This window comes from Propithecus coquereli, unplaced genomic scaffold (assembly GCF_000956105.1).
Source record: "Propithecus coquereli isolate 6110/MARCELLA unplaced genomic scaffold, Pcoq_1.0 Scaffold99, whole genome shotgun sequence".
NCBI classification, from domain to species: Eukaryota; Metazoa; Chordata; class Mammalia; order Primates; family Indriidae; genus Propithecus; species Propithecus coquereli.
Window position 1 is genome coordinate 9,437,022 of NW_012156284.1, and position 26,583 is coordinate 9,463,604.

Genomic DNA, 26,583 nt, shown 5'->3' on the forward strand with positions numbered 1-26,583 from the left:
CCCAGCCCTATCAATTGACTTTTAAGCCTTTCTTGATATCATCATTCGTATGGTTTTCCTCATTAATTTATTGAGGTAATGAATTATGTTGATAGATTTGCTGATATTGAACCTCCTTTCCAAATTTAATACTACATGTCCTACATCCCCCAGTCAGTAATTTCTGTAAAACAAATCATCCCAAATCTCATTGGCTTTAAAAATAACAATCATTTGTTATTGTTCACGTGTCTTCAGGTTAGCTGGGGTCTGGCTGATCTAGTCTGGGGTCAGCTGAGTGGCTCTGATTGTCTCTGTAGCTCTGTTGGTCTGTTAGGGCTGCTTTGCTTCAGGTTGTGGAGCTGGTGTGACTCTGCCCCAAATAACTCTTACCCTCCTGACAGGGCAAACAGGCTAGCCAGAATATTCCCAAGGTGACTGCAGAAACACAAGAGGGAAGGAGGAAGTGCACAAAACTTCTTAAGGCCTCGGCTAGAAAGTGGCACACTTCCATCTCAATTTATTCACCACAGTAAGTCACTTGGCTGATGCCAAAGTTAAGAGACAAGGAAATGCACACCATGAAAAATATTCCTGGACACAAGTAGGGGTGAAGAATTGGGACCAATACTATAATCCACCATAACCTAATTGGTTATAAATTTACTTTATTGAAAGATTACTCGAGTGTATTTACTAATGTTTTATTCAAAATGTCAGCATCAATAGCCAAAAATTAGTGTCTACATATATCTTTTTTGTAGTTACCTTTGTAGGTTTGGAGATGAAATTTAGGTTGATCTCATAAAAAAGAATTAAGGGGCTTTCCTTCTTTTTCATGGCATAAAATAGTTTAAATGACATTGAAATTACTTGTTTTATAAGAAAAAGTTGAATTAAAACAAATGAACCTCTCTGCTATGATGACAATTTCAGTGGTAGATATTTATTATTTCATTCTCTTATTTGATAATTGGCCTATTCAATTTTTCTACTTCTTGTTGAGTTAAATTGCATTTCTAAAAAAAAATCCTTTTTCCCTAGGTTTTCAAATGTGCTGTTGTAGAGTTTAATGTAGTATCTTTTAAAATTATTTAAAATTTTCTTTATCTGTGGTTATGTCTCTTTTTTCATTTCAAGTGTTGTAAATATTTATTTTATTTTTCTTTAATTAGACTTGCAAGAGGGTTGTCTGTTTTATTGGTTTTTACGAAGAACAATTTTTGGCTATTTCAGTAATTCCAGCTTTTTAAAATTATTAATGCTTTTTCCTAGTTCCTTTTGGTTTAATTTGTCATTCTTTTCCAAATATCTTAAGATAGCTTCTAAGCTCATTTACCTTCTCATCTTTGCATTAATACTTAAGACATTTAAGAATATATATTTTTTCTGATTATAGCGTTCTCTGTGCCACATAGGTTTTGGAGTAAAGTGTTCTTTTTAATTACTTTCTAGATATTTCATAATTTCACTTTTGATCCAGTGGTGTTCTAGGAGTATATTTCTTAATTTCCAGTTATTTTTACATCCTTTAAATTATTTATTTAAATTTTATAGTTGTTATGCTCAGAAAAGCTCTTTTCTATTATCTTTTAAAAAATTACTGCCTTTCTGTTTTTTTCTTTCCAGAAGGACTTATTATTCTTCAGGATCTATCCTCCATGACTCTTACATATTCCCTCATGATTTCACTGTCTTGGTATTTTTGACGTTGTATTTTGTGATTCTTCTACTCTATCACCCAGGCCACTGTTTTGGGTCTCAGCCATGGTCATCATCTCCTTCAGTTCATCTATGAAACTGTCTATTTGGAGAATCACATTTTCACAGTTCAGGGAACTCTATTTTTACGCTGCACTTGAATCTCCTTTTATGCTCCTATTTTGTCATCGTTCTTGTTGTTGGTTTTCAAGTTATTTGTCTCTCCTCTTGCCAGTTTATTTCTGTTGGTATACATTGCTTAATCGACCTTTCTCTGGATGCTGGTTGCTGGACCCACGGAGGTGGTTATAGAGTATTTTGTTGTCATCTCACGGAGGTCAGCTCATGGTAGAGTGGGAGATACCTAAGTGGTAGTTGGTCCTCAAGTGTTGGGAAACTAAGTACCTGGAGGAAGCTGCTCTCTCCCCAGGTCCACACTGACTCCATCTGTTCCTTTAGTTCATTCCTTCTTGGCCTCCTAAAGGCATGGGAGACCAGGAACACAAGCCTGATATTGTTTCCTCAATTTCCTGGTCTCCTTGTGCTGGACCTCTCCAGTGCTGGATCCAGGCTTTGCTTGGCACTCAGGAGAGAAAGCCTGACAATGCTTCTTTTTGCTGAGACTCCCACAACTTCTAGGACCTTAGTCATATCCAGATTTTCTCCATAGTCCTCACTGGCTATTTGCCTTAGGAGAGGCAGGTAGCCTGGAATGGGGAATGGAAAACAACACATGCTTAAGTCACCATCTTCCCAGAGCCTTCTGTGGTTTCTAGAGAAGAAGTAAAATGGTATCTATATGACTGGACTGCTAGGGAGTCACTTTATAATAACACAGAACTAGTAGTGAGGTTCAGGGTGGGTACCTGAATCAGTTTGGGTACAGTCATGAAAATAGAACCACTGAAAGATTATAATGATATGGGATTTAATATATTTTAAAAACTAGGTCTGTGCAACATAGGAGCTAGGAGAGTGAGGTTCATGTTGGAAGATCAGGCAAATGTCTCTAATGATTTCAACTTGAAGCACTGGAGGAGGTAAGGAAACCAAAGCTCACTGGAATTCTGAGAAGTTACCAGGTCTAGTTGTATGAGGCCACTGGGAAGTGGGAGCTCATAGAGAGATCTATGAAGCCACACTGCCTGGCTGTTACAGCCTCCTGAGAACAGTGACTTCTGCTTCATTCCCACCTTCTAAGTCTTCAGTGAGTTTCTCTCAGTGGCAGACTCTCACTATGCAGGGAAGGAGCTTCTGGGAAAACTAGCTCCCAGCCTTAACCAGAAGTGGTAGGTAAGTTGACATCAGATAATCCAGCACAGTACCTCAGCAGGAAGAACAAAGAATAGCAGTGTAGAATTACGGATGTGGCTAAGGAAGCCCTTGGAGAGGACTCCTCTGCCCTGGGTCAAGTGCCATAGCTTTTTTCAATGGCATGATTTCATGTAGTTCTTAGAAATGTCCTCTCCACTAACACCAAAGCCAGAGCATCACTGACTATTCATGGATTCTTCCAGAGTCCTCTGGCCCATGCAAACCACAGCCTTCTTGACAATGTCAGTATCTTACAGTGCAAAACACAAAGGCTTTTGCAATAGAAAGACCTGGATTCAGATTCTGCTAGTGCTATTCAATAGCTGTGGGAAGCTGAGCAGGTACATTGTCCTTTCTCAGCTCTTTTCATTATTTGTAAATCAAGGGCGACAATATCTAATGTTTAGAACAGTTCCAAGGATGAAATGACAGTTTATATAAAACACCATATGTTAATTGCCTCCCCTGTTTTTGGTCATTAGCCTTACTGCCTTGACAGTGCTGGTGGTGCAAGCCTACAGCAAAGCAAAATGATGCCATTGCTTCTTTTCTTTTATAGCAAGTAGGAAACCTCAGAGGGGCTCTTCTTTGTCTGCCCCAGCAGCAGTGAGGCAAATCTCCTATCACTGTTCTCAGTTACTCTTCCCAAAAGCAGAAGAAAGTAAATCCTTACCTTGCAGTCTGGGTGATGTAGGGAGGAGGGAGGCTTTATGGGATAAACTGGAATAGGAAAACTGTAATAAGGAATAGCCATGCTAGACCCTGGTATGGGAGAGGAGATGAGAACATGAAAAGGGAAATAGCACCAGAGACTGCACTGGGAGAAGCAAAATGGGAAGAATAAAGAATCCCAGAAGTGGGATACTAAGAAGCGTACATGAGTAGGAGGTCCCTTAGAGAAGACCAAAATTAGCTACATTATGTCTGGTACAGTTATGACAACAGTGTAATGAGTAGAGTCACTCCAACCATGTGCCAGGCACAGAGCCATTTTGTGTCATGTAAAATCAGACCAACTGGGTTACAAGCAGTTTTAAGTGAAAGAAAGTATAGATGCAAGTGCCTGATCATTAGAAACCCCACTTGTTATTTCTTGACCATCTGCAAGTTACTCCTCTTTTCCTAAAACGTAACAGTTGTATATAGTACCAGCTGGGTCTCAGGGTTCTGTGGTCAGGCATAAATCCATGTCCCAATCCCTGGCACTCTAAAGAAGGCTCTAAGCAGCTACCCAAGAAGACAGAGAAATCAGAGGCAAAAGGAACTGGCGACACCGTGTAGATCACTTAAACCATCAGAGGGAGAGGACGATTCCCAGAATCTTTCTTTATCAAAAGCCTGTGCAATCAGACAGTGGTGGAAAGAGAGAGAGAGAAGGTATCACAGACTGGGATCTCTGAAAGCAGATGGAGTTTGCTTTAGAAGACATTCATTAGCAATCAACAACTGTGAAAGGAAGTGGGAGGAGGTGGGTTGGGCAGAGGGAGAAGTTGAACTGTGAAGTAGGACCAACAAAGCCTTAGCCAACCTGTCAGGGGCTCTGGAGTGAGTGTTGTCTGTCAGAGTGCCTGTGTTGATCTAAAGTGCCCAGGCTTCCCTCAGCCACTGGATGTGAGCTTACCTAGGAAGGGCATGACCTCAGGTGAAGCAGCTCTGCATCTGAGGCAGACGCTGAGGGAGCTGAAAGCTGGCGGCTGCCCACTGACTACACTCCTGACAGCTGGGCAGCAAGCCTTTTCTGGAAGGGGAAGCTGGACAGCATATCTCCATGTCTACCACACTGGTGGGGGGGGGGGGTAGTCAGGCATCGACAGAAAACAAGTGAAAGCCCAGTAAGCCCCGAGATCTCTGCACTTGCTTGACTTTATATTTGGGAAGTTTTAGAGGTACTTATTATTCTATAATATTTACAAAATATTCAGTGTCATATTGTGGAAAGATGAAGCAGAAAGACCTACTTGAGTCTCAGTCCTGGGTGTAACTCTTACTAGCTGTGTGATGTTGGGTAAGTTGCTTCACTTTCATGAACTTGTTTCCTCATCTGGAAAATGGAGATAATAGTAGTCACTAAGTCAGAGGGTCGCTTTGAGTATAAAATGGCATAATCTGGGTAAATATTTAGCATATTGAAGAAACCCAGTAAATTAAATAAATGGCATTATAATGATGAGGATATTTATTGTGCCTTTTATGTGCCAGGCACTATGTTATACCATATAGTGGGCATGGGACAAGTAAGTCTTAGAAGCGTTTTACACAGTCCTTGTCATGTTGGAACTTATGATCTTATTGAGAGAAGTCAAGATACAGGCAAATGCAAGTGAGCTAATAGCTTACTACTATATTCAAGAAACGTTTTGAGAGATAAAATTTTCTTGCCTGCACTATTTTCTTCCACCATTGTCATTATGACTACTGGAATGAAGGCAAGAGTAAGGTTTGAGAATCTTCTGGAAATTGACCTAGGCCAAAGTCTTTTGTGTGTTACTGCCTGGGAGAGAAAATGACTAGGTCCCTTTCAGATGTAGAGAAAGTCGGGAGCATGCTGGGAGGAAAAGGCCAACTTTGCTTACCCGCTCCTCTTTGACATAGGTGTTTCTGAATGCTATGGCATCATAGGGATTCTGGGTGGAGAGATGATGCTGCCTGGTGATATTGGTTGTTGGGGAGTAAGACTGAGTTTTTGAAAAAGCTAGCTCATTGTTTGCTCTTTCACTGGAGAAGAAAGTGACAAAATGTTTAAAGATGTTTGTTTCTGACAGGCATCCCAGCATCACATTATAATGGTCCAAATGTTCAATTTTACAGGAAGCAGAAAATCACATATCTGCTTGGTGTACACTGGAAAGGTCTTAGTGTTAAGCTGTTGTCAGATAAATCATTGACACGTTTCTATCTTATAACCTTCCCTCACTCCAAAAACCCATTCTGGTCTATAGCAGACAAACTTAGGGAACAGAATAGACTTGGTCCAAAAGTGATTCTAGAATTCTCATTCCAGTTATTTATTGCTGTTTAACAAAGCACCCCAAAAGCAAGTGGCTTAAAACAACAACCAGTTTGCTCACAACTTTGTGGGTCAGGAATTTGGACAGAGTGCAGCAGGGTGGCTCTTTTCTGCTCTGTGAAGTCTGGAGCCTTGCAGCTTGAATGGCTGGGAGCTGGCTGAGATGGGCTTATCTGGTGTCATATGTCTGGAGCCTTGGTTCTTGCTGTTAGTTGGGTTCCTCAGTTCTCCTTCACATGGCTTCTTCATATGGTCAGTTTGGGCTTCCTCACAACATGGGTCTCAGGGTATCTGACTTTTGACATGGTTGTTGGCTTCCCCTAGAGGGAAAGTGGAGTTGCCAAGATTCTTAAAGGCTAGGCCCGGAACTGACACAACATCACTTTGGCCACATTCTATTGGCAAAAGCAAATCACAAGGCCAGCCTGGATTCAGGGGGAAGGGAAATAGACATTCGCTCTGAAGAGTGGAGTGGCATATATATACAGGATTAGGAGAACTTTTGGGTCACTATTCTAGTTACTATTGCTACATAGCATATTGCCACAAAACAGCAGCTAAAAACAAGTTAAAATTAAAAACATTTCATTTTGCTCACAATTTTATGGGCCAGGAATGTAAGAGGGGGTCCACTGAGTAGTACTTCACTGAGGGGGTCTCTCATGGAGGTTGCAGTCAGATGTCAGCTGGGGTTGCAGTCATTTGGTGGTTTGATTGGGCTGGACATCCAAGATAGGTCTCTCCCTTGGCTGGCAAGCAATGCTGGCTGTTGTCTTGGAGCTCAGCTAGCACTTTCAACTGGAGAGCCTAGATGTGAACTCTCTAGTATGGTGGTCTCAGGGTGTGCAAATTTCATATGTGGTGGCTGGCTTTCCCAAGAGCAAATGCCCAAAGAGGGCTAGGAAGAAGCTGCATAGCCTTTTCTAACTAAGCCTAAAAGTAACAGAGCATCACTTCTACCATACTCTATAGGCTGAAGCAGTTACAAGCCCAGTCAGGATCAAGGGGAAGAGGACATAGTGCCCATCTCTCAATGGCCATGTTTTAAAACTGCCATGATGGCTATCTTTGGATATTATCTTTCCCAGCTGTATGTTACAGAAATCCACCAACTCAACCTGAGATTCAGATAGAAAGAAACCTTAAACATGATGTACATAGACACCGCAAGGTTTGAATCAGAAATGAATACCTTTTAAAGCTCTAGCATTTTGATCTGAAAGTTCCAATTGCTGAGATGTAAGCTTAAAAATTAAAGCAACTTTCAGCTCCCAGAGCCTTCCTTTATCTCAAGTACCCTGGCTGGAAGTGTAGCTTGAATCAGCTTTCTGCTGTGAAATGTTTTCACAAATGAAATACATGTTTTGTCCAGTGGGAAGCTGTCTTGTCACTAAAACATCTAATTTGGTGGTGTCCGAAGACAACATCTCTACACTCAGGTAGTCCAAAATTGCCAGAAACAGCCCTTAGTGTATGTGTCCTCTGTGCCCCTGCTCACCCCAATCTTACCCTCCAGCACAGACAATGGAACCACATGGCCTCTTACCCAGAAACATTGCTTAGAGCTGCTGGGGGATGAGCAAACCTGGAATCCAGAGGCTGGTGTCTTGAGGTGTTTGGGGCTAGCAGGAAACTGACACTAGGGAGATGATAGGGACAATAGGGTGAGATTCTCAGGACCTTTTCTGCTTTACTACCAAAGACCCACGCCTCTGTCCCTTACTCCAGAAAACAGCCCAGCTCTCTTTACAGGTGTGGCCATGCAACATTTTCTTTTAGAATATTTCTTTAATTCCAGGACTAAATTACTACATAGGATGACCCTTGAGCACTGTATTCTATCAGTCTATGGAATTATTTCTCATAGGAGCAGCAGAGATAGGATGGGGCACATTTTACCATAGTGACAAGGCAGAGAAAAGTGAAGTGACCAGAGAGTGCAAATTGCTACACCGAAAACTGAGGGTACTTCCACCTCAGTGGAATGGGGGGAATGGATCTAGGTGGGAAAGGAAGTGCTATAAGCTAAACCAGGGTTTTGTTGAGATGCTTCAAGACTGAGTTTCTTTGGTGGTGGGGAAACGTCCTCCCTGACCAACCTCCCACAGATGTCAGATCCTCTTCCAGCTGACCATTCTGCATTACCAAGTAGCTTGGGGGATGGACACTGGGGCACACCTTTTTCTGAGCCAGTACCAACAACCCTTTGTTCATATTAAACATCTCATGGGGCTTTGAAGAGGGGAAGGCCCCCATTCCTTTCACAAAACAGGCTGCTAGTGACCTCCCTAGCAGGGTCTTCAGAAGCTTTGTTTAGGTGAGATTGCTTGTCCCTACACCTGAATATTCATTATCTTTGGTCTCTAGCATGAATGCCCTTACGATGTCAGTGATTTGTCCCCATATGGACACAAACCACTAAATTGTTCTTGCATGAGGTGTCTATTTCCTTTATCTTCTGATTATTTTTTTTTGCAAGGTGGTTTACAGTGAAGAAACACATTCTTTCTACTTGTTTGTGTTCATGGACAGACAGACTCTGCTAATACTCCCAAGCAGACATCCCTTTGACTCACTTCAATTGTATTAACTAACCTAGGTTTAGCTGTATGTTGACTATTAGTGTCCTTTAAGGAACAGAGTGATATCTGGCTTCCAGCTGGAAGATGCCCTTGCTGGAAGTGCCATCGATGATATAAGGCTTGAGGGGTAGGTAGGGCACATCTTGTCTGTGCAGAGAATTTTCCTGGAAATCTTAATGTGGCAGGAAAGCTGAGACACCCAGTATGCACATAGATACCATGCTTAAGATCTCCCAAGACAGAGAATGACCCTTTTCCCAAAATAAGTTCTTGTTGTTCATTGGGGGGATGTGGACAAAGCTAATGTTATGTGTGTGTGTGTGTGTGTGTGAGTGTGTGTGCACGCATGCATGTTTGATTGAATGCTGAGTTGCAGAGTTTGAAAAGATTTAAGAGTTTGGGATTCGTAGACAGGTCCAGTGAAAATGTGCCTCCCTCCTCTTTAAGAGGCTGATAGGAATGTTGAGAGACCATGTGGTATAATAGAACACTGGTTTTAGAGACAGACCCACCTGTTTGCTAACCTGGATCCCCTAGTTTGTTATTCAGGTTCCACCACTTACCAGCTGTGTGGCCTCCAGGCAAGTTACTTAACCTCTCTGAGCTTCATTTTCCTCATTTGTAAAATGGCAATAACAACAGTATCAACACTTACTTAAGGCTTTTGTGAAGATGAAATAAGATAATGATGTAAAGTATTTAGCCTGCTGCTTGGCACAGGGTAGGTGCTAAATGGATGGTAACTGTTATCGGGTATAAATTATTTAAGAACTCTTTACCCCCTTCCCCTGCCCTTTCCTCTAAACTCATCCAAGTCTCCACTCCTTCTGAGTTCCGGTCATTTGAAGAGAAATTCCTTCCTTCCCAGACCATTGATATTAATTAATGGTCTAACCTTGGGTTGGATAATCACATTGTGTCATCAAGCTCCAGATTATTAGATATTATTTACAAGAAAAATAGGCCTCTAGTTCCTTCCAGACTGAGGACGGAGGCTGCAAATTGAGTTTAGAGGGTTGCCGACCTTTAGACCCGGGCTGGCAGCAGGGGCAGCCCACACTCCTGGTCTTGAAAGCCACAGCAGGCTCTTGTAATTGAGTTACCGCCTGGAATTCAATAGGACTAATCCATCTATATGATTTCTTCGCCTGGTTTAATGCCATTAACAAAACCGAATTAAGAAGCGGGTGGGGCTAAGTGGGACGGGGAAACGGATTTTCTGCATGGGAGTCGCTACCGTGTCTCCATGGCCAGGCTGAAGCCTAAAGTCTGATTAATGGACGGCTCTGAGGACCAAGTCCTGCTAGCGGCCACCTCAGTCCCTCAACAGAGCGTCGGGCTTCTGGGGATCTGCATGCCCAGAAAAGGCCATCGCGGAAAGAGTTTCCCAGGACGCCCCAGGGGCTAATTCTTGACTACCCCGTTCCCTCCCCTTCTCTTCTTTTGAACTCTTTCTTCTTCCCCAATTGCCCCCTGTAGAACAATTTCTGAGCAGTTTTCCTTCTAGTTCTAATCTTCAGGGTCCTTCCTTGGGTTTTGTCACATATATGCCCCAGGAGACATGTCGATCCTACTTATTCTTCTTCAGCATTCGCCTCCAATCCCAACTCACCCCGTTTGCCTGGGGTTGGCCATCCTGGGCGGTGGGCACTCTTTGCATCCAGTTTGCCAACCAGAGCGACCAGCCCTAGGAGGAGGGGCTTGTGGGTGAGGGTGGGGGTGGGAGGTGGCAGCCGCCGCGGTCAGTTTCACTCTCTGCCCTAGTGACATCCAGATCCCAGAGCGCCCTTCTCTCCTCCCCGAGAGCCCGAGAGCCCGGCTGTCTCAACTCGGGCAGCTGGCCAGAGGCGAAGAGTCAGCGACTCCCGGACGGAGATTCCACCACTCGGTACAGACAGTTGCCAACAGCGGAGTCCCCAAAGTGTAGGTGGCAACCACCGCGGGCCCGGGCAGCCCAGCCGAGAAGGCAAACGCTGGAAGCAGAGGGAGTAGCGGGGCGGGGAGGAGGGGGGCGCCCGGCTTTGATCTCCACGGCCGGCCGACAGGGCAAGTCCATTCCAGTGGCGCCCCTGGGCCCTGCCTGTCCCGGAGCGGCCGGGGACTCCCGGCCAACACGCTTGCTCGCAGTCCGCGGGGCTCGCCGGGGTTTTGCCAACCGGCGGCTGACGTCGGCGCGCCCCTGCCGAGCTCTCCTTTTACTACAGCAGGCAGGCGGCTTTGTGGGGCCCCGCCTTCGCGGGTCCCCAACCCCCGCGTGCCCACACCTTGCCGTTTATATAGAATGCGCCGCGGCGTTGATTCGCGGCTCTCTGGGACCTGAGAGTTCTTTGGAAGGAGAGCGCGAGCGAGGGAGCGGGCGAGCTCCGAGGGGGTGTGGGTGTAGGGAGAGAGAGAGAGCAGGTAAGGGCCATCGGTTCCCGCTCCTCCGCGGGCAGGCAACTGGGGCCCCCTTTTTGGCAAAATAATAGGAACCCCAAAATGGATTAAACAGAAAGAAAGGGGCGACCCTCCCCTCCGATTCCCCGCGGGCGAGAAGCTGTGCGGCTCTGCGGTGTAACAGGCTCACACGTTGCTCATCACATGTTCAAACATTTCCCTTTCGGGGAGGCTCGTTATTTTTAAGTGAATATTTTCGTCTTTGTTATGATTTTTTTTAAAACCTTCCTCGGGGTTTTATTTTGATTGAGTTGGCGGCTCGCAGCGGATTGGGAGAGGCGGGCGAAAGCAGCCCGCCAGGACGCGGGCAGCCCACCCAGGCAACTCCCGGCGAGCGGCCCGCGCGGAGCCCGGGGAGGCCGGCGGCGAAGCCGGGGAGTCCCGGCCGCGCCTCTCGGCCGCCCTGGGGGTGGCGAGCGCGGCTCTCCGCGGGCGGGCAGGAGCGGCGGGCGCGGGGCGCGGAGGAAGCGCCGCGCCGCTTTGTCTCTTCACTTCTTGAGCGCGGCGAGCGGCTCCTCCCGCTGCCGGCCGCTTGGGCTCGCGGCGGCGGCGGCGACGGCGGCGGCTCCTCCTTCACCCCTCTCTTTTCCTCCCCACTCTCTCGTAGGCAGCGGCGGCAGCGGCAGCGGTGGGGAAAAGCGGATTCCGCCCCAAGCCACACCGAGGGGAGCTTGCGGTCTCGACTTGCCGCCCTGAGCACTCTCCCAAGTCCGGCCCGCTCGGCGAGGACTTCCGTCTTCTGGGCGAACCTTGTCAAGCAAGCTGGGATCTATGAGTGGAAAGGTGACCAAGCCCAAAGAGGAGAAAGATGCTTCTAAGGGTAAGCCCGCCAGCCGAGTCCGCCTGCTTCCCTTCCCTTGGTTTCCCTCGCCCCCTCGCCCCCTCGCGTGCGCGCCGCCCTCCGGCGGCTCCCTGCCTCCCTCCCGGAGCCTAAGCTGCCCGTGACCTCTGCGACCCCGGGCCACAAAGGGGGGGCCAGGGCCGCTGGGGTGGAGGTCTGGCTTTGTACCACTTTCCCTCCTTCCTCGCGGAATTGTCGCCCCTCGAGTGCCTCCAGCCTCCTCCACTCCCCCTCAGGACGCACGGTGGTGGCGCTGCGGGCAGACGAAGCTGCTGCAGCCCGGAGCGCCGGGAACCGCGCTGTCTGCTACCGGCCGGCAGCCTGTCTGTACGAGTGCATGTGTGTGCGTGTGCGCGAGTGTGCATATGTGTGCTGCGCGGGTGCGACATGGTGACATACTCAGGAATCTGCCCTGCTCTCAGAACCCAAGCTCGAACCCACCTTCAACCCCCTCTCCCCGCCCCCAATGCAAACAAAGAGCCTGGCCGACACACAGAACCCCTCCCCCCAGGCTCCTTTCCCACTCACACCCCCTAAACCCAAACTCCCTAGCCACTCTACCCCTCGGGGAAGGCAGGAGCTTGTACCCCTCGATACGCCGCGTGCAAAAGTGAGCAATCCCAGTGCCCCGGCGCCGCCCGCGCTGCGCCTCAGCAGCGAAGCCTTGCCAAACCCCGGGAGAACAAAGGCTGCTGTCCCCTTGCCACTAGTGTCCAGCGGGAGTGGGCCTCCGCGGGAGGGGGCAGTCCCCTCCCTCCACTTGCAGGGGTTCAGCCATCTGGCCCGGGGCGCCAGACCACTGGTCCCCCGGAGTGCGCGTGTCGGGCTGGGGCCTCCCACCGGCGGGTTGGGGAGGCGCAGCAGAGAGGGACTCAGGCTGAAGAGAACTCAGCCGAAGGAAGGGGCGTCCCCCGCCCCTCTCCAATCCCAACCGTTGCTTTTCTGAGGACTGGGATTAGCTCCCGAATGCGAATTGGAGACAGCAGCCTTGGAGACAGGGGTGCTGAGAGAGGCACAGAAAGGGGGTGTGGAAGTGCAATGGGGAACTGCAGGTGTCTTAGGTGCAAATGTCCGGAATGGCCACAGAGCAGAGATGCTGGATTGGGCTGGACTAGCCCTGGGAGCCCCACACACACTGAATCGCAGTGACTCACACCCAGTCCACACTGTAGAAGTGGGGCTGTACCGGGGGTAGACCCAGCTTTCGTTCATGGGGGCCCCAGTTCCTCCCTGAGCCCTCGGGGCCCCCTTTCTCCCACTCCTTTCCCTATTCCTTTCTGTGGTCTCCTCCTTCTCGCCTCTCCCCATCTCTCAGAGCTTTCTTTCCCGGGAGATTCTAGGGCAACGCCAGCCCTCCCCCGCGGAAAGTTGTCAAAGTCTTCAGCTCAGGGCCTTTATCCTTATTTCTAAATGGAGCTGTTTCTTTTCCAACTAGGCAAAGGGGTGAGGAAAGGCTTGGAAAGTTTGTGGGGGTTAGATCTGTTGTCCTAAACGTCGGTGGTGCCATGGGCCTGGCTCAAGGCTAGAATTCAATCCCACCTGAAAGAGTAACTTTGGAAAGTAGAACTGCTGTTAGATGTTTCCAGGGCTGTCCTAATTGTGAAGAGTCTCAAACATTCATTCATACAATAAAGGAACATGACTTCAGGATTGTTAAGAGGTTTTGGTTTCCACTGAGGGCCCAGAGAGGTAAATGCAATAGAAGATTGTAGCACCAAATTGATCTAGGGAATTTATTCCCTTTTGGAATCTGGGAGTATATTGAGTATATCAAGTTTGTTTCTGGAACTTTGGTTCCTCATTTCCATCAGGTGGTAACCTAAGGTTTATTTCCGGCTACCTTCCGGGACCCTGAAACCAAATTCATTCATAGAAAATGAGTTGCTGTTTTAGGAATATAATTCACAATTGTCCAAATGGACTAACACATCTGGAAACAGGACAGCTTTCTATAAGTCAAGAATGAAAATTTTTACTAGGCGTATGTCATAACATTTTCTTATGTTGACTCACTTACCACAGTTGAAACCGCATACCTCTGTAGGAATTGGGTAATTAGCACTTGGAATTATGGTTGTAATTAGAATAAATTAGAGTAATTTTATAAGGCAACTTTTAAGAAGGGAGTTTACTTTCCTGAAGAGATGGGGAGCTTATGGCTGCTAAGAGCAAGATTGCCATTTCAGCCTCTCTGTTGGTTGTTAAATTTAATAATTCAAAATAGTGAATACATAGTAGTCATTAGTATATTCTCCTTTTAAGTATGTGAAAAGTCTTGTATGACTAAATTTTAAAGACTAGTTTTTATGTTAAAAATGAAAGATACGAGGTCTACTAATCTTTTTGGCCAATAAAGTTTATTGATGTTGACCATATTTATGAAGAGGTTTTATTATTTACACATTCCCTATATATAGGTCATCTTTGAATATTTTAAGCTAAGAAACTCATTAGCATATCATTTGTAACATAGCAAGATACAGGATCAAACATTTAATAGATACTTTGAATATACACACATTTAATTTTGAATAATGATGTGACAAATGATTGAATCAAGTCAAATAATTTAGAAACAGTTTGAATGAATTTCATAATCTGTTTTCAGAGCCTACCACTTGTTTAAATTCAGCCTCCCACCCCATGAGTTGGGGCTCATGCCCACAGCCTATCATAACTGCATAGAGGATTACTATAGAGTACAGTGTTTCTAGAGTTTTTAAAGCACAAGTAGTAGGTCATCAGTAAGTTATTTTGTGCTGCTGAATGAAATACGGCTTTAAGAGCATATATATTGCTGATGGTCTTTCTAATGACATTTTCTTCAGCTCATTGAGGTTAAGACCAGTGATGGACACTGATCTTTTTGATAACCTTTTCAATAATGTAGCCAGACAAGGTAGGCTGTTCTCTCTGGGAGGGGCATGGGAATCTTAATTCTGTTTGAAACTATCAAAAAGGCCTCTTGTACACCTAGTTACCTTTTATGTATTATATTTATGCTTTGCATATACTTTAAGATTGGAAGATGTGCATATAGTTTGGGTCATGCAGCTCTTGAAACAGAGGATCTATTTCCATTTCAGAGAAGAAGAAAACATAACATTTGTTTGTTCAAGCAGATACTTGCTTAGCTTTGACTAACTCTTCTCTACTTCGTCACATAAGATCTTTTCAGCAGTCCTCTGTTGGAAAAGCACTCAGTTAAGGCTGTGTCCGGTTTACTGCAACTGTGTTCCTGAGGCATCAGAAAACTTGTAGCCTGCTACAGATAAAACCAAATCTTTTTTGAATTAAGTAAAAGTGCTAGCCAATTCTCCATTTCAAAACCATTGTTTGATTTGTAGCTACATGTTTGGAGTTGGGTGTACTTTTCCTTGTGCTTAGCCTTACAGCCACCATATCGAGGCAAGTTTCAAGGGCAGGTGGGCTGTGGGTTCTCTTGGCGAGGCAGCACTAGGGTCAGGCTGGGTTCATGCTGGCTGCTGGATGATAGAGGACAATTCCATGCATAGTCCAAGAAGCCAGCCACTTGCACAGCTGCTGCTGTAATGGATTGTGGTGCCCACATGCATTTATGGCCACAGCTCCTTTTTTGTTCACTTCTCACCCTTTTCCAATAATCTCTCTACTTTACCCCACCTAAGAAGGACAGGGCACTGTAGTCAGGCAGCCAGCAAATCAAGGCTTGAGTCCTGAATGCCTTCCAAAAGATCATCTTGGTCTTGGTGGTTTACTATAATAGACTCTGTCAAGTGTCTTTCTCAGGCTTGAGCCAGGCAAAGCAGGTGTTTAGAGGTATTTTACTGACAAGAATGTGTGACGTTGGTGACCTCTTATTAAAAAGTAACAATCATAATCCATTACTCATGTAGGAACTTGTTTTTTCACTTTGTCATCATGGACCCATGGTTTTATGTACAGTGTCACAAACCACATAGTCTCTTCTGTGCTGAAGGTGGTGATCATAGCCTTGGTGAGGAGGTGTGGCCAGGGAGATCTCTAATCAGAAATGTTAGTCTGTTCATGGGGATAGATGCAGAAGATGGACTCACAATGTCCCCAAATCCTCTTCATTATTATTTATAGTGGCATGTAGTGTCTTTATTGATAGAGGCTGAAGCTAGAGGAAGTTGAGGCATGGCTTAGGGGTACTGTATCTTTTCCCTAACTTAGTACTCCTTCCTCTATGTTGCTTTTGAGTACAGTGCAAATCATTAAAAGGAGTTAGGATGCATCCTAGGGCTGGAGATGTGGGTGAGGTTGGAGTGGGAATGGATGTTGGATTGGGGCCTGGGTGAGAAGCAGAAAGTGAGCTGTGTGGTAAAGGAAGGAGTTGAGGTCCATGCCCGCAGCAGGAAGATGTATGGTGGCCTGGAGGACAGGGTTAGGACTGGGGAGAGAATTGGAATCAGTGTTTAGGTGATAAGCCAGAGGGCCAATTTGTGAGGCAGTGAGTAAGAAGATGAAACTGTTAACGTTCCAGGTCTCTTTGCAGCTGTGCTGTTTTATGTCCAAATCAACTCCTCATTCTGGGAATTACAATCAACACAGAGCAACCGGAATGTGTTGCAGCTCTTCAAATTTATCCAATAAAAAGGCTTTCTAGTGTCTGCTTCATTATGACTTATATTTTTGGAGTTGAGAAATTTGAAAGGAATGGAAAATAATTGCCAAGATTAAACAGTTCAAGGGAAAAAAAACACATGAATTAAAGTACAGTGGGTGGAGGGGATCCTGTATGTCTATTACCTTGCTCAGCTTACGTTATTTTTGAAACGTGAAGATTAGGCACATAATATGGCTTTAGCAATTAGTACAGAGTACACACGTCTGCATAACTCATTTTCTGCAGTTACCAATTTATGTTTCCTTACCTGGAAGACACATCATCACTGAGATTTATCAGCATAGGCTGAGGAGTGGATTCCAGGCTCGTTGTCCTGTGTAACATGGTTCATCTTAGTCAGCCTTCATCAACTTGAAATGTAGGTTATCTATTTGTGATATACCAATTCTTCAAACTCAGTCGAATCTTATTTCTGACATTTTTTAACTTGCCATTTTATCACTTCGTTGAATGTCATACCTTGAAACATTTCCTACGGGGTGTGGATTTCCAGGTAAGTGCACTAATGTCCTAAAGAAAGTGAAACAACATGTAGTAGTGTTATGACCACCACTCCGGCCCTCAGGTCCAATTTCTTCTTGAATTGGATGGCCATTTTTTTCCTCTAAAGCAGTGTTTTCCAGGGTACTAACTCTGAAAATGGAGGTTTTATATTAGAAAAGAGATAAATTCTTGATTCTTGGGGCACAATGGAAACATGAAGGACTATTTTATTATGGGATCTGGGTTGTAATAAGCATTAAGCCTAAATTACAATTACTGTATGTTGAGATTGCTGTAAAGCAGTTCTCATGGCCTACTCTTGTCTCAGCCCTTTGAAATTACTTTTAGCATTGATTTGTAAATGGAAATAGTATTAGTGTCACTGGCTAATGACCTTCCCTATGGGCAAAGGGCAGAGGGAGTAGGTGTCCTTGCTGATTCTTTTAAATCTGGTAGCACTCTTGGCTTCTGTTGGTGTGCAGTTGTGGTTGACATTCTAGGGAGTATAGTAGGGCTGGCCTGAGCTAAGTGGCTTGCTTGGCCTGCCTCCAGAGGCATCAGATTTGGTGTAGACAATCACTATTTGGCCCAAAGGAATTCATAGTTGTACATATCTGCCCTTCTTTCTCGATCCTGTATATAAGGCCAGGGAAGAAAAAAAAATTCTTCTGGTTAAAGGCAGTCCTGGTCAGAGATTGAATTAGAAAAAAGTTAAATTTTTAAAAATAGTACAAACCCTATTTCCTTTTTTTCTAATTGAAGATTACCTACAGTAACATGCACAAATCTTAAGTGTGCATCGCGATGATTTTTTACAAATGTTTACACCCATGTAATCAACACTAAAGTCAAGACATAGAATATTTTTGTCACCCCAGGAAGTTCTTTCATGCCCCTTTCTAGTCATTCTCCCCTCAAAGGCAACTACTATTTTGATTTCTATCATCATCTATTAGTTTTGCCTGTATGTACTCTTTGGTTTCTAACACACCTAGCTACCTCCCCTTCCAGCACGCTTCCTTCCCTTGTTGTTACCCATTCTTTTTGTGTCGTCCTCTGGTTTCTTGGAAGACCCCCACCCTGCCCCACACTAGGACACTCATTAGGGTCTTATACCTGGTTGGGCTACTTAGGAGTAGTTGTTGAATGACCTGGGCAAGGTAGGTAATCACTTTAAGCAGTGGTATGTTTTATTCATCATTTAATAATGATAACAATAATGAACACTGATGTCATTATTATTGTAAGCTTCTAAATTATTGAGCACTTACTATTTACTATGCAAACATTATTTTTTACATATATCTTAGTTAATCCTCATGATAGCCAAATAAAGAACAGTAGCTATTAATGCATATGGACTTTAGAGATGAGAAAATTTAAGTTCATAGAGATTGTGTAGCTTGGATGAGGTCACACAGCTAATGGTTTGCAAATTACTAGCACAGTACTTGGCCCCGTAGTTATCAATACATGATTGTCAAATGCAAGTGCAGTGCACCTACCAAAACTCATTGGTCCTATGCTTTGCTCACTTCCTGTTTTGTTGTCATATCGGAAGGCAGTGTGATAGAGAAAGGCTTTGTCAGAGCCTCTTGGTGGCTTAATCTGATAGATACCTGGGGATATTTACATTTTACCCAAGTATTGCTGGATGCAGGACTTTCACTCAAAGGAATTAATCATCAATGGTTGACTATCTAACACCTACGTAAGTTGGGGAAGTGATTTGGGTTGGGGTCCTAAAAATAATAGTATTTTCTAAGCACTGACTATATGCCAGGGATTTGACATGAAATATCTCATGAAATCTTTGTAACAATTTATGGAGGGTAGATAGCCATAGTATTCCCATTTGGCAGATGAGGAAACTGAGTCTCAGAGACTAGGGCTATCCCGAGGTCATTCAGCCAGCAAGATGGGTGGAGTGAGGATTTGAGCCAGATTTGATTGATTCCAGGTCTACCTCCTAACCACTAACTACTATGTTATACTGCCTCCCTAGGCAGCACAGTTGATTCTTTTTTAATCCAGGTTTGCACAAAGTAAAAAATTACTTTCATTCACTCAAATGGACATAATTAGGAAGAATGCGTCTATACAAATGCATGGTTGCTCCAGGGCTATTGTCTTTGTTCAGCTGAACAAATCTCTAAACATTTCTTGGGTGGCTTTTCTATACCAGGCATTGTGCTGAACCTTGGCATACAGAGATGAAAGAAACCCCATGCTATCAGAGTGCCCTTTCTTTTCCCCTTTGGCCTTGGACATTCTGGCTTTTCATTTTCCAATGTACATCTCGCCTCACTTGGCCATTCTCTTGAACCATCGCTACAGGACATTGGCCAGGTGATTGCAGCCTTCATGATTTAATCATTTGTCAGTTTGAAAATAATGGTACTGTTTTCCAGAATTGTATCTGAAAGCTTGTTTCACCGGTGTTTTCAAGATTACACTTCCTCTTAATTCACTGTTGAGTAAAAACCACTTGTTCATTTTATTTTTCATAACGTGGCATATGCGTTTAGCCTGTCTCTCATCAGAATCATATGTCTCATTTCCCTTCTCTGCTCTGCCTTTCTCTCAAGCCTACCCTGTTCTCCCTTCCTCTCTCCCTCTCTCCCTTCGTCCTCCCTCCCTTTCTTGTCAACAGATGTCAGTGGCTTTTATTAACCGAATGAGGTTCCTTAGAGTGTGCTGGGCTCATTGGAGGATTCTCATTTCTGGGTTTTCCTCCTTTGATACCCATATTAACTGCAGTGAAAGAAATGCCCCCTGCCCAAAGTGTAGCTCCATGGAAGAGGCTTTTCACTACTTATGTAACTCATTTTAAATGGGAAAATAAAAAAGTGCGAGCTTTATTTTTTATACTATTTATGCTGCCTTCAGTTAGATAATATTTCCAAAAATACATCTTGTTAACAGAGACACACGCCTTGAACGAGCATATTAATTATAGTTCTCAAAGTTGGGAATCATTTAGTGTTTCTCTGTGCTGCAGAATCTATGTTTAACAGCCGTAATTAACGGTGACGGGTCTATTGCATAGCTATAGGTAAGTTTAATAACAAACACGAAACCCAGTTCTCAAAACTCTCTTCAAATAATGTAGGTAGCATTTGTACTGCTCTGAAACTGAGGGTTAGTAAACAGCTAGAGTTCTTAAAATATTTATCTTGCTGTTAAAAGTAGAAGTAAACAACCTAAAGAAGGCAGGCTGAGTGCAGTTCTTGAATATGCCCATAGATATTTTCAGAATCTTCTTTCAACCATGACTTTAAAAGTATTGGAATTGACCTGCTTATTTTGGCTTTGATTCTCTATGTGTATGCTTGCCTCTCCCCTTGGGGGGTGGTTATTGAACATTAAGTCTTCCGAGAGCTCTTGAATTTGCGAGGGGTTTTCGGAGCTCTGGTAATGATGCGAGCCATTCTCTGGAAACAGGGCAGGGTGCTCCTAGATGCTCTCATTCCAGGGAGCATTTGTTTTCCGAGTAGCTGGGAACCGGACGATCGCGCTGAACGGTCTGGTCAACCAGCGTCCCTCAGTCGCCGCGAATCTGGCAGGCGGGTTTATTACAAACCTTAGTGTGCTCATTAACCTCGTGATGTGGCAGCTGCCTAAAAAAGAAACACGGAAAAGTTGTGTCACCGAAGGTGAAACTTGGCGAATAGCTGCTCGGCCGGGCGTGACAAAGCTCCTTCCGGGCGGCGGCGGCGGCGGTGGGCAGCGGGGGTTTTGCCCGCTTGCCCTCGGTGCCCACAGCCTGGCCGGCTCCCGTGGAGGCGCCGCAAAGGGAGCCATAGCCCGGGCCAGGGCGCCAGGGCAGGCGTTGCGGGCGGCTGCAGGCGGGGGGAGAGTTTGGACGCCCTGGTGCAGCCCGCGGCCTCACAGTCTAGACCGCGGGCGCTTTGCCGGTGGGAGGCAGCGGTAACATGGTGGCGGCTAGAGCAGCGCTGGGGGTGGCTGGGCGGGGTCGAGGGAGGCGCCCTCTCCCCCTTCACACCTATCCAGGCCGTCCTTGCTGTCCTATTGCTGTCCTACACCCTACTCACCCGCTGGATGCCTCAAAGGCAGACGCAGAAGGCCAAGATTGCAATCAGAGCCTTGAAGTCAGTCAGGGCTTGGCCAACACAAGAGCTTTTGCTTTCTCTGTCTTCTAGTTAATGCTAATTCGATTTTAGCTATTCAAAAACCCGAGGATGCATCTTGAGCAGTTTTGAATTTGTTTGCGTGTTTTCATATTGCATTGCCTTTTCAGATTACAAAATAACGCACGTTTACCAGGGACTATTTGGAATATCATAAAAGCATAGAGAAGAAAATATCACCCAAGTTTCCACTCCCCAGTTAACTTTTTGAGGTTTTCATCCCGGTGTTTGTTCTCTGCATATTATAATACACACATAGACATGGATGATTATTTTTAAGTATGTATGTGAGATCATGCAGAATCTACTATAACTGCTCTTTTTTTCAACATGTTATAATGTTATTTTATGTCATTAAATAATCTGCACCATCATTCTTAGTGTGTATACTGGGTACGGAATTGGGGGTGACAAAGGAGAGGTGGTGATTTTGTGCCTGGAGTGTGAAAGGTTTTTTTGCACCTTCTTGAGATCCTTCTCATTGGACTCCACAAGCACTACTGGTATTTTATAGAAGTACATATATGAATATGCACATATATGGGGCTACATATATGCATGTATACATATGTAAATACAAAATTAAATACATGTAGACAGCTATCCATAGGTCTAAATGAATACACAACAAATATGCTTAGAATAAATCCTGAAAGAATATACACCAAAAGGAATATCTGGGTGGGTGGCTCATGGATGCTTATAGTTTTTAATCGTATTTTCTATTTTTCTCTACAGTGGACATATATAATTATATTAATGATATAATAACAAATAATATAAATAAAATATTGCTTATTATCTTCAAACTGACTTTTCTGCTCCAGCTCCCATCATTCTTTGTTATGGAATGCCCTTCTTATTATTTCTACATTTTATGATCCTTCAAGTCCAAGCTTAACCTACATCCTCCAGGAAGCCCTTCTTCTACCCTCCCAGCAGGGCTTACTGCCTGTACTGGGCTTCTGGGTCACCCGTCTGGCAATCACTATGGGCTTACTTTGGGTATATCTTGTGTTTAACTTTTCACCTGCTTATGTCTTATCACCCTGACTAGACTGTAATGTCAAGGGTCCCTTTCACAAAACAGGTGCTTGATAAATGTGTTACTTACTGACAGGGCTCAGCATTCCTCCTAGGTTTCTTTAAATGTTCCTGTATCTTTGAAACTGTACCAAAAGCCCTTAGAATGACAGCAACCATCTAGGTGGATTTAATATTACTAATTTAATTTGGGATATCATTGCTATTCCACAATGGGCCATCTTCCACATAAAAATGGCTACATGGCTAAAAGCATGGATTTTAGAGACTTGGATTCACATCTAAGTTCCTTTACTTATTTGCTGAATGATCTTGGTCAAATAACTTTCTAAGCCTCAGTTACACCAAAATGAAGATGATTATATTGATCTCACATGATTATTTTAAGGATTAAATGGGATAATATATGGAAAGCATCAAAGATCATGCCAGCTACATAGAACTTGGTCAATGCTGACACTGATAATATTACTGAAATAGTAGTGATTTTCATATTGGTTATTCAAGTTAGAAGATTCTTGTTAGAGGGCTTTTTGATGATAGAAACAAGTCTATAGATTCACACATCTGTCTGATAGTCATACCCCAATTTAAGGGATTTCAGTTATTCTAATTCACATGTTAATTAATGCATCCACTGATTTACTCAATAAATATTTATTGAACCTTCTATGTGCCAGCTGCTGCTTTAGACACTGAGAATACAGCAATGAGCAGAACACATAACTATCCCTGCCTTCATGAAGTTCATATTTTACAAGTTTACTTCAGGGAAACAGACTTTCAGTGCAGGAAGAACTTCGCTCCATGCTGGTGGTACGTCAAGCAGTTAGTGATCTGGTGCCCATCACAGCCATCGAGACCCTGGCCAGGCCAAACTACCAATGAGGTGACCTGGATGGAGTCAGATATGGGTTGTTAATCTGTGGTTCAGGGACCACTAAAGTTGTAGTTCCTGAACCTGCTTGGGCATCAGCATCACATCCCACCAGATATATCCCACCATGAGAATTTGATTCAGTAGATCTGGGTATGAGGCTTAGGAAGCCATATTTTTTGCTAAGCTCCTTAAGTGGTTCTAATGCACAGCTGGTTTAGGGACCTGCTGCTGCTGCTGAGCAGTGTTTCTCAAGCTTGCCTAAAGTTAAGAATCACCTGTAGGGTTTGTTTAAAAAAAAAAAAAAGAACACAACATTCCTCCTGATCTATTGAATCAGAACTTTAGGAAGAGAGCCTGGTAATCTGAATTGTAAACAGTGTCCTGGTTTTTCTTATCATTAGGCAAGTCGGGGAAACATTGTCCCAGAGATAATCACAGGACCCCTGGAAATTATGTGTAAATGTGCATTTTTCGGGTGAGCAGGCTCCATGGCTTTCGACAAGATTCTCAAAGTGGACAGTGACTCCAAAAATGTTACATGAAGTAGAGCCCTGAAATCTAGGCCCAGCATTGTTGTCATCTGTGTGTTTTTGGTTTTCAGTTTCCTCGTGGGTTGAATTAACCTTAAAGATCCTCCCCATCTGAGGCCTCTTCTACATGCAAATGTTCTGCTCGGAAGCCTCCTTTCTCTCCTTTTGCTCCTCTTTTCTGTGATTGCCAATCTTGCCTCCATTATTCCTCTTGCTGGCCTCTGGTTAGGAGAAAATGGGGAAGAAAGAAAATTTCAAAGCCTGGGCCTCTCCAGAGAGGGAAGGGCTTGGAGGGAGCTTTGGGCATGCCATTCAGAGATGGCAATCCCAGCACAGCTGTTAGCATGGCAGAGGTCAATGCCAAATATTTTGACCCTTATGGTGGCTTGAACCTCAGTGGATCTTAACGTGGTGGGATAAGGGGTTGGGAATGGGATTCTAAGGTATTCCTCTGCCAGTCCAGAGCAGGATGATGTGGGATGGGCAAGGTAATTCTCCTTCTGCTTGGACATCACTTTTCCTGCCTGTATCTGGCAGTGGGTGGGGGTGGGAGGTGGGAGCAGGAGTGTGAGGACTGAGCCAGGCCTAGGTGCACCTTCACCTCTTCTCATCCTCCAGGTCCCAAGCCGTGTCCCTGTAATTAGTTCATGACCAATCAAATACATTGACCTATTACTGCTAGTTACTTGGAGTTATAAATGGTTTTTATTTCCTCTGTGGAATTTGGGGTTCAGGCTGTATAGGATGACCTGATTTGTATCACAAGAGCCTTTGGGACTTTGACAGATTTCACCATTTAAAAAACAGCCAGCTTCCTCCCTCCACCCCATTGGACATAAAAGCAACCTTTGAATTTATGGCACAAAGAGCATGTCTTTAAAGGGCAGCATGCACAAAAAGGGAGGAAAAGGAAGTAAGGCAGTTCATCTTCTTTTCTGAGGCCATTGTCTCTGGACAAGTGACAAAACTGAATACCTTGAAAAATCTTGTATTGATTTTTAGTGCAGAGGCATCTCTGTAGGATCTGAAAACCCTGGTAGAAGATAATAAACTTGTTCCCTGGCCTCTGAGCCAGAGTTTAGTTGCTTCGCTTACATGGCTGGCAGAAATGAGAGTAGTTGCTCTGCTGACAGTGAGATTTGGTCCAGGATGGATCTCTCTTGGTCGTATTGTATATAGGTGAGGCTCAGTTTATGAAAACCTTACAGATACAAATTGGACTCAAATGGTGAAAGGGGAGGTAGTTATAATATTGGAAGAGTTATTGTTTCATGGAGAGTTTTTCTTTTAATAGCATCATCTTTAGTGTACCTACATGTTTCTTTAGGGATCAGGACTACTTGATTAAAAAGAAAGAAATAAAAGCCAAGCCTAGAGGCCTCTTGTTGAAGCATTTGAGTTTCCTGCAATTCTAATTAGAAACTGTTGCTTGAAGTAACTGTTTTTGCTTCCCAGATTCTTCTTATTAAAATTTTAATTATTTAAAATTTTTTATTGTGATAAAATATACTACGTAAAATTGACCATTTGATCCATTTTTAAGTGTCTAGTTCTGTGGCTTTAAGTATATTCATGTTGTTCTGCAGCCATTGTCACCATATTCCCCAGATTCTTAATAATAGATTGTAATGGCTGGAAGGGACCTTAATCATTATTTGGTCCAATCTTCCCATTACAGAGAAGAGGAATCAGGCCCACAGAGAGGCAGTGACCCGCCTAAGGTCGTAAAGCAAGTTAATGGCAGGGGCCTAGCCCAGTGCATTTGTATGTTGACACTGTGACAGATTCAGGCAGGTGGCCCCCTCTACTGATGGCAGAATAAAAGATTGGTTTAAATATTTAGAATTTTTTTCTTTTTTCTTTTATCAAGCAAGCACCCAATCATTACGGTTTGGAGCCAAAAGGCCCTTCAGACACCATCTAGTCCAAATTCTTTATTTAAAATATTGGCTGTATTTGCTATTTCTTAATCCAAGTTGAACTGCAAAAAGATACTAACATTCTAATTTCTAAAATACAGGAGAATTCTCCTCCAGCCTTCCTTCCACCGACCCCATGACATTCCGTGGTTGAAACCAGGTCCTTTGTGGGTGGCTGTTATTAATAAGCTTTCCTTGGGATGTTTACAATAACTGCAGTGACCTAAATAAGTTTGCTTGTATTGTTTTTTTTCCCCACAAAGACAAGAACAGGTTTTAAGAGTATGTTCATCTCTTCTCGTACCTGACTAAAAGAACTGAAGCATTGCATTTTTTTCTTATTTATGTATTAGGTGAGGAAACCTTCATTAGATAGAGTACAGAATTTCTACACAGATTACACATTTGGGGCCTTTGGGTACCACAGCCATGTTTTTTTGGAGTCGAGTTTCATGACAATATACCACATAGCACTGTAGCATGATCCTTCTTTAAAATTTTATTTTTATTTTTAATTGTGGTAAAATACATACAACATAAAATTTACTATCTTAACCATTTTTAAGCATATAGGTCAGCAGTGTTAAGTATTTTCACATTGTTTTGTAATCAGTCTTCAGAACTTTTTTATCTTTCAAAACTGAAACTCTATAGCTGTTAAACAACTTCCCATTTCCTGCTCCCCCACTCCCTGGTAACCACCATTCCATTTTCTGTTTCTATGGGTTTGACTACTTTAAATATCTTATATAAGTGGAACAATACAGTATTTGTCGTTTTGTGACATTAGCATAATGCTCTCGAGGTTCATCTATATTGTAGCACGTGTCAGAATTTCCTTCTTTTTTAATGCTGAATAATATTTCATTGTATGGATAGACCACATTTGGTTTATCCAGTCATCCATGGAAGGACATTTGGGTTGCTTTCACCTTTTGGCTATAATGAATAATGCTGCTATGAACATGGGTGTAGATCTTTTTTTAATTGAAGGGAGAAGTGGTTTTAACATACTCGGCTTGTTTCTTCAATTTTTAGTCTTAGGTTATCAAAATAACATAGTGAATAAAATGAACAAAGAACCCA

The 26,583-nt window shown here is 43.9% G+C and overlaps 1 protein-coding gene across 3 annotated transcripts in view; it reads left to right on the forward strand.

The window, feature by feature from the left end:
• Positions 1 to 10,853: 10,853 nt before the first annotated feature.
• The window catches only part of FGF13 (fibroblast growth factor 13), a 542,638-nt gene continuing 526,908 nt past the window's right edge, over positions 10,854 to 26,583 (forward strand). The window contains exons 1-2 of one of the 3 annotated variants that reach the window (XM_012665256.1): positions 10,854 to 10,983; positions 11,627 to 11,839. In XM_012665256.1, the coding sequence (XP_012520710.1) occupies positions 11,791 to 11,839 (49 nt within the window). In that variant the 5' untranslated portion in view covers positions 10,854 to 10,983; positions 11,627 to 11,790. Of the gene's footprint in view, positions 10,984 to 11,614; positions 11,840 to 26,583 lie in introns of those variants that run through there. The other 2 variants (XM_012665259.1, XM_012665257.1) reach the window with 2 other exon arrangements.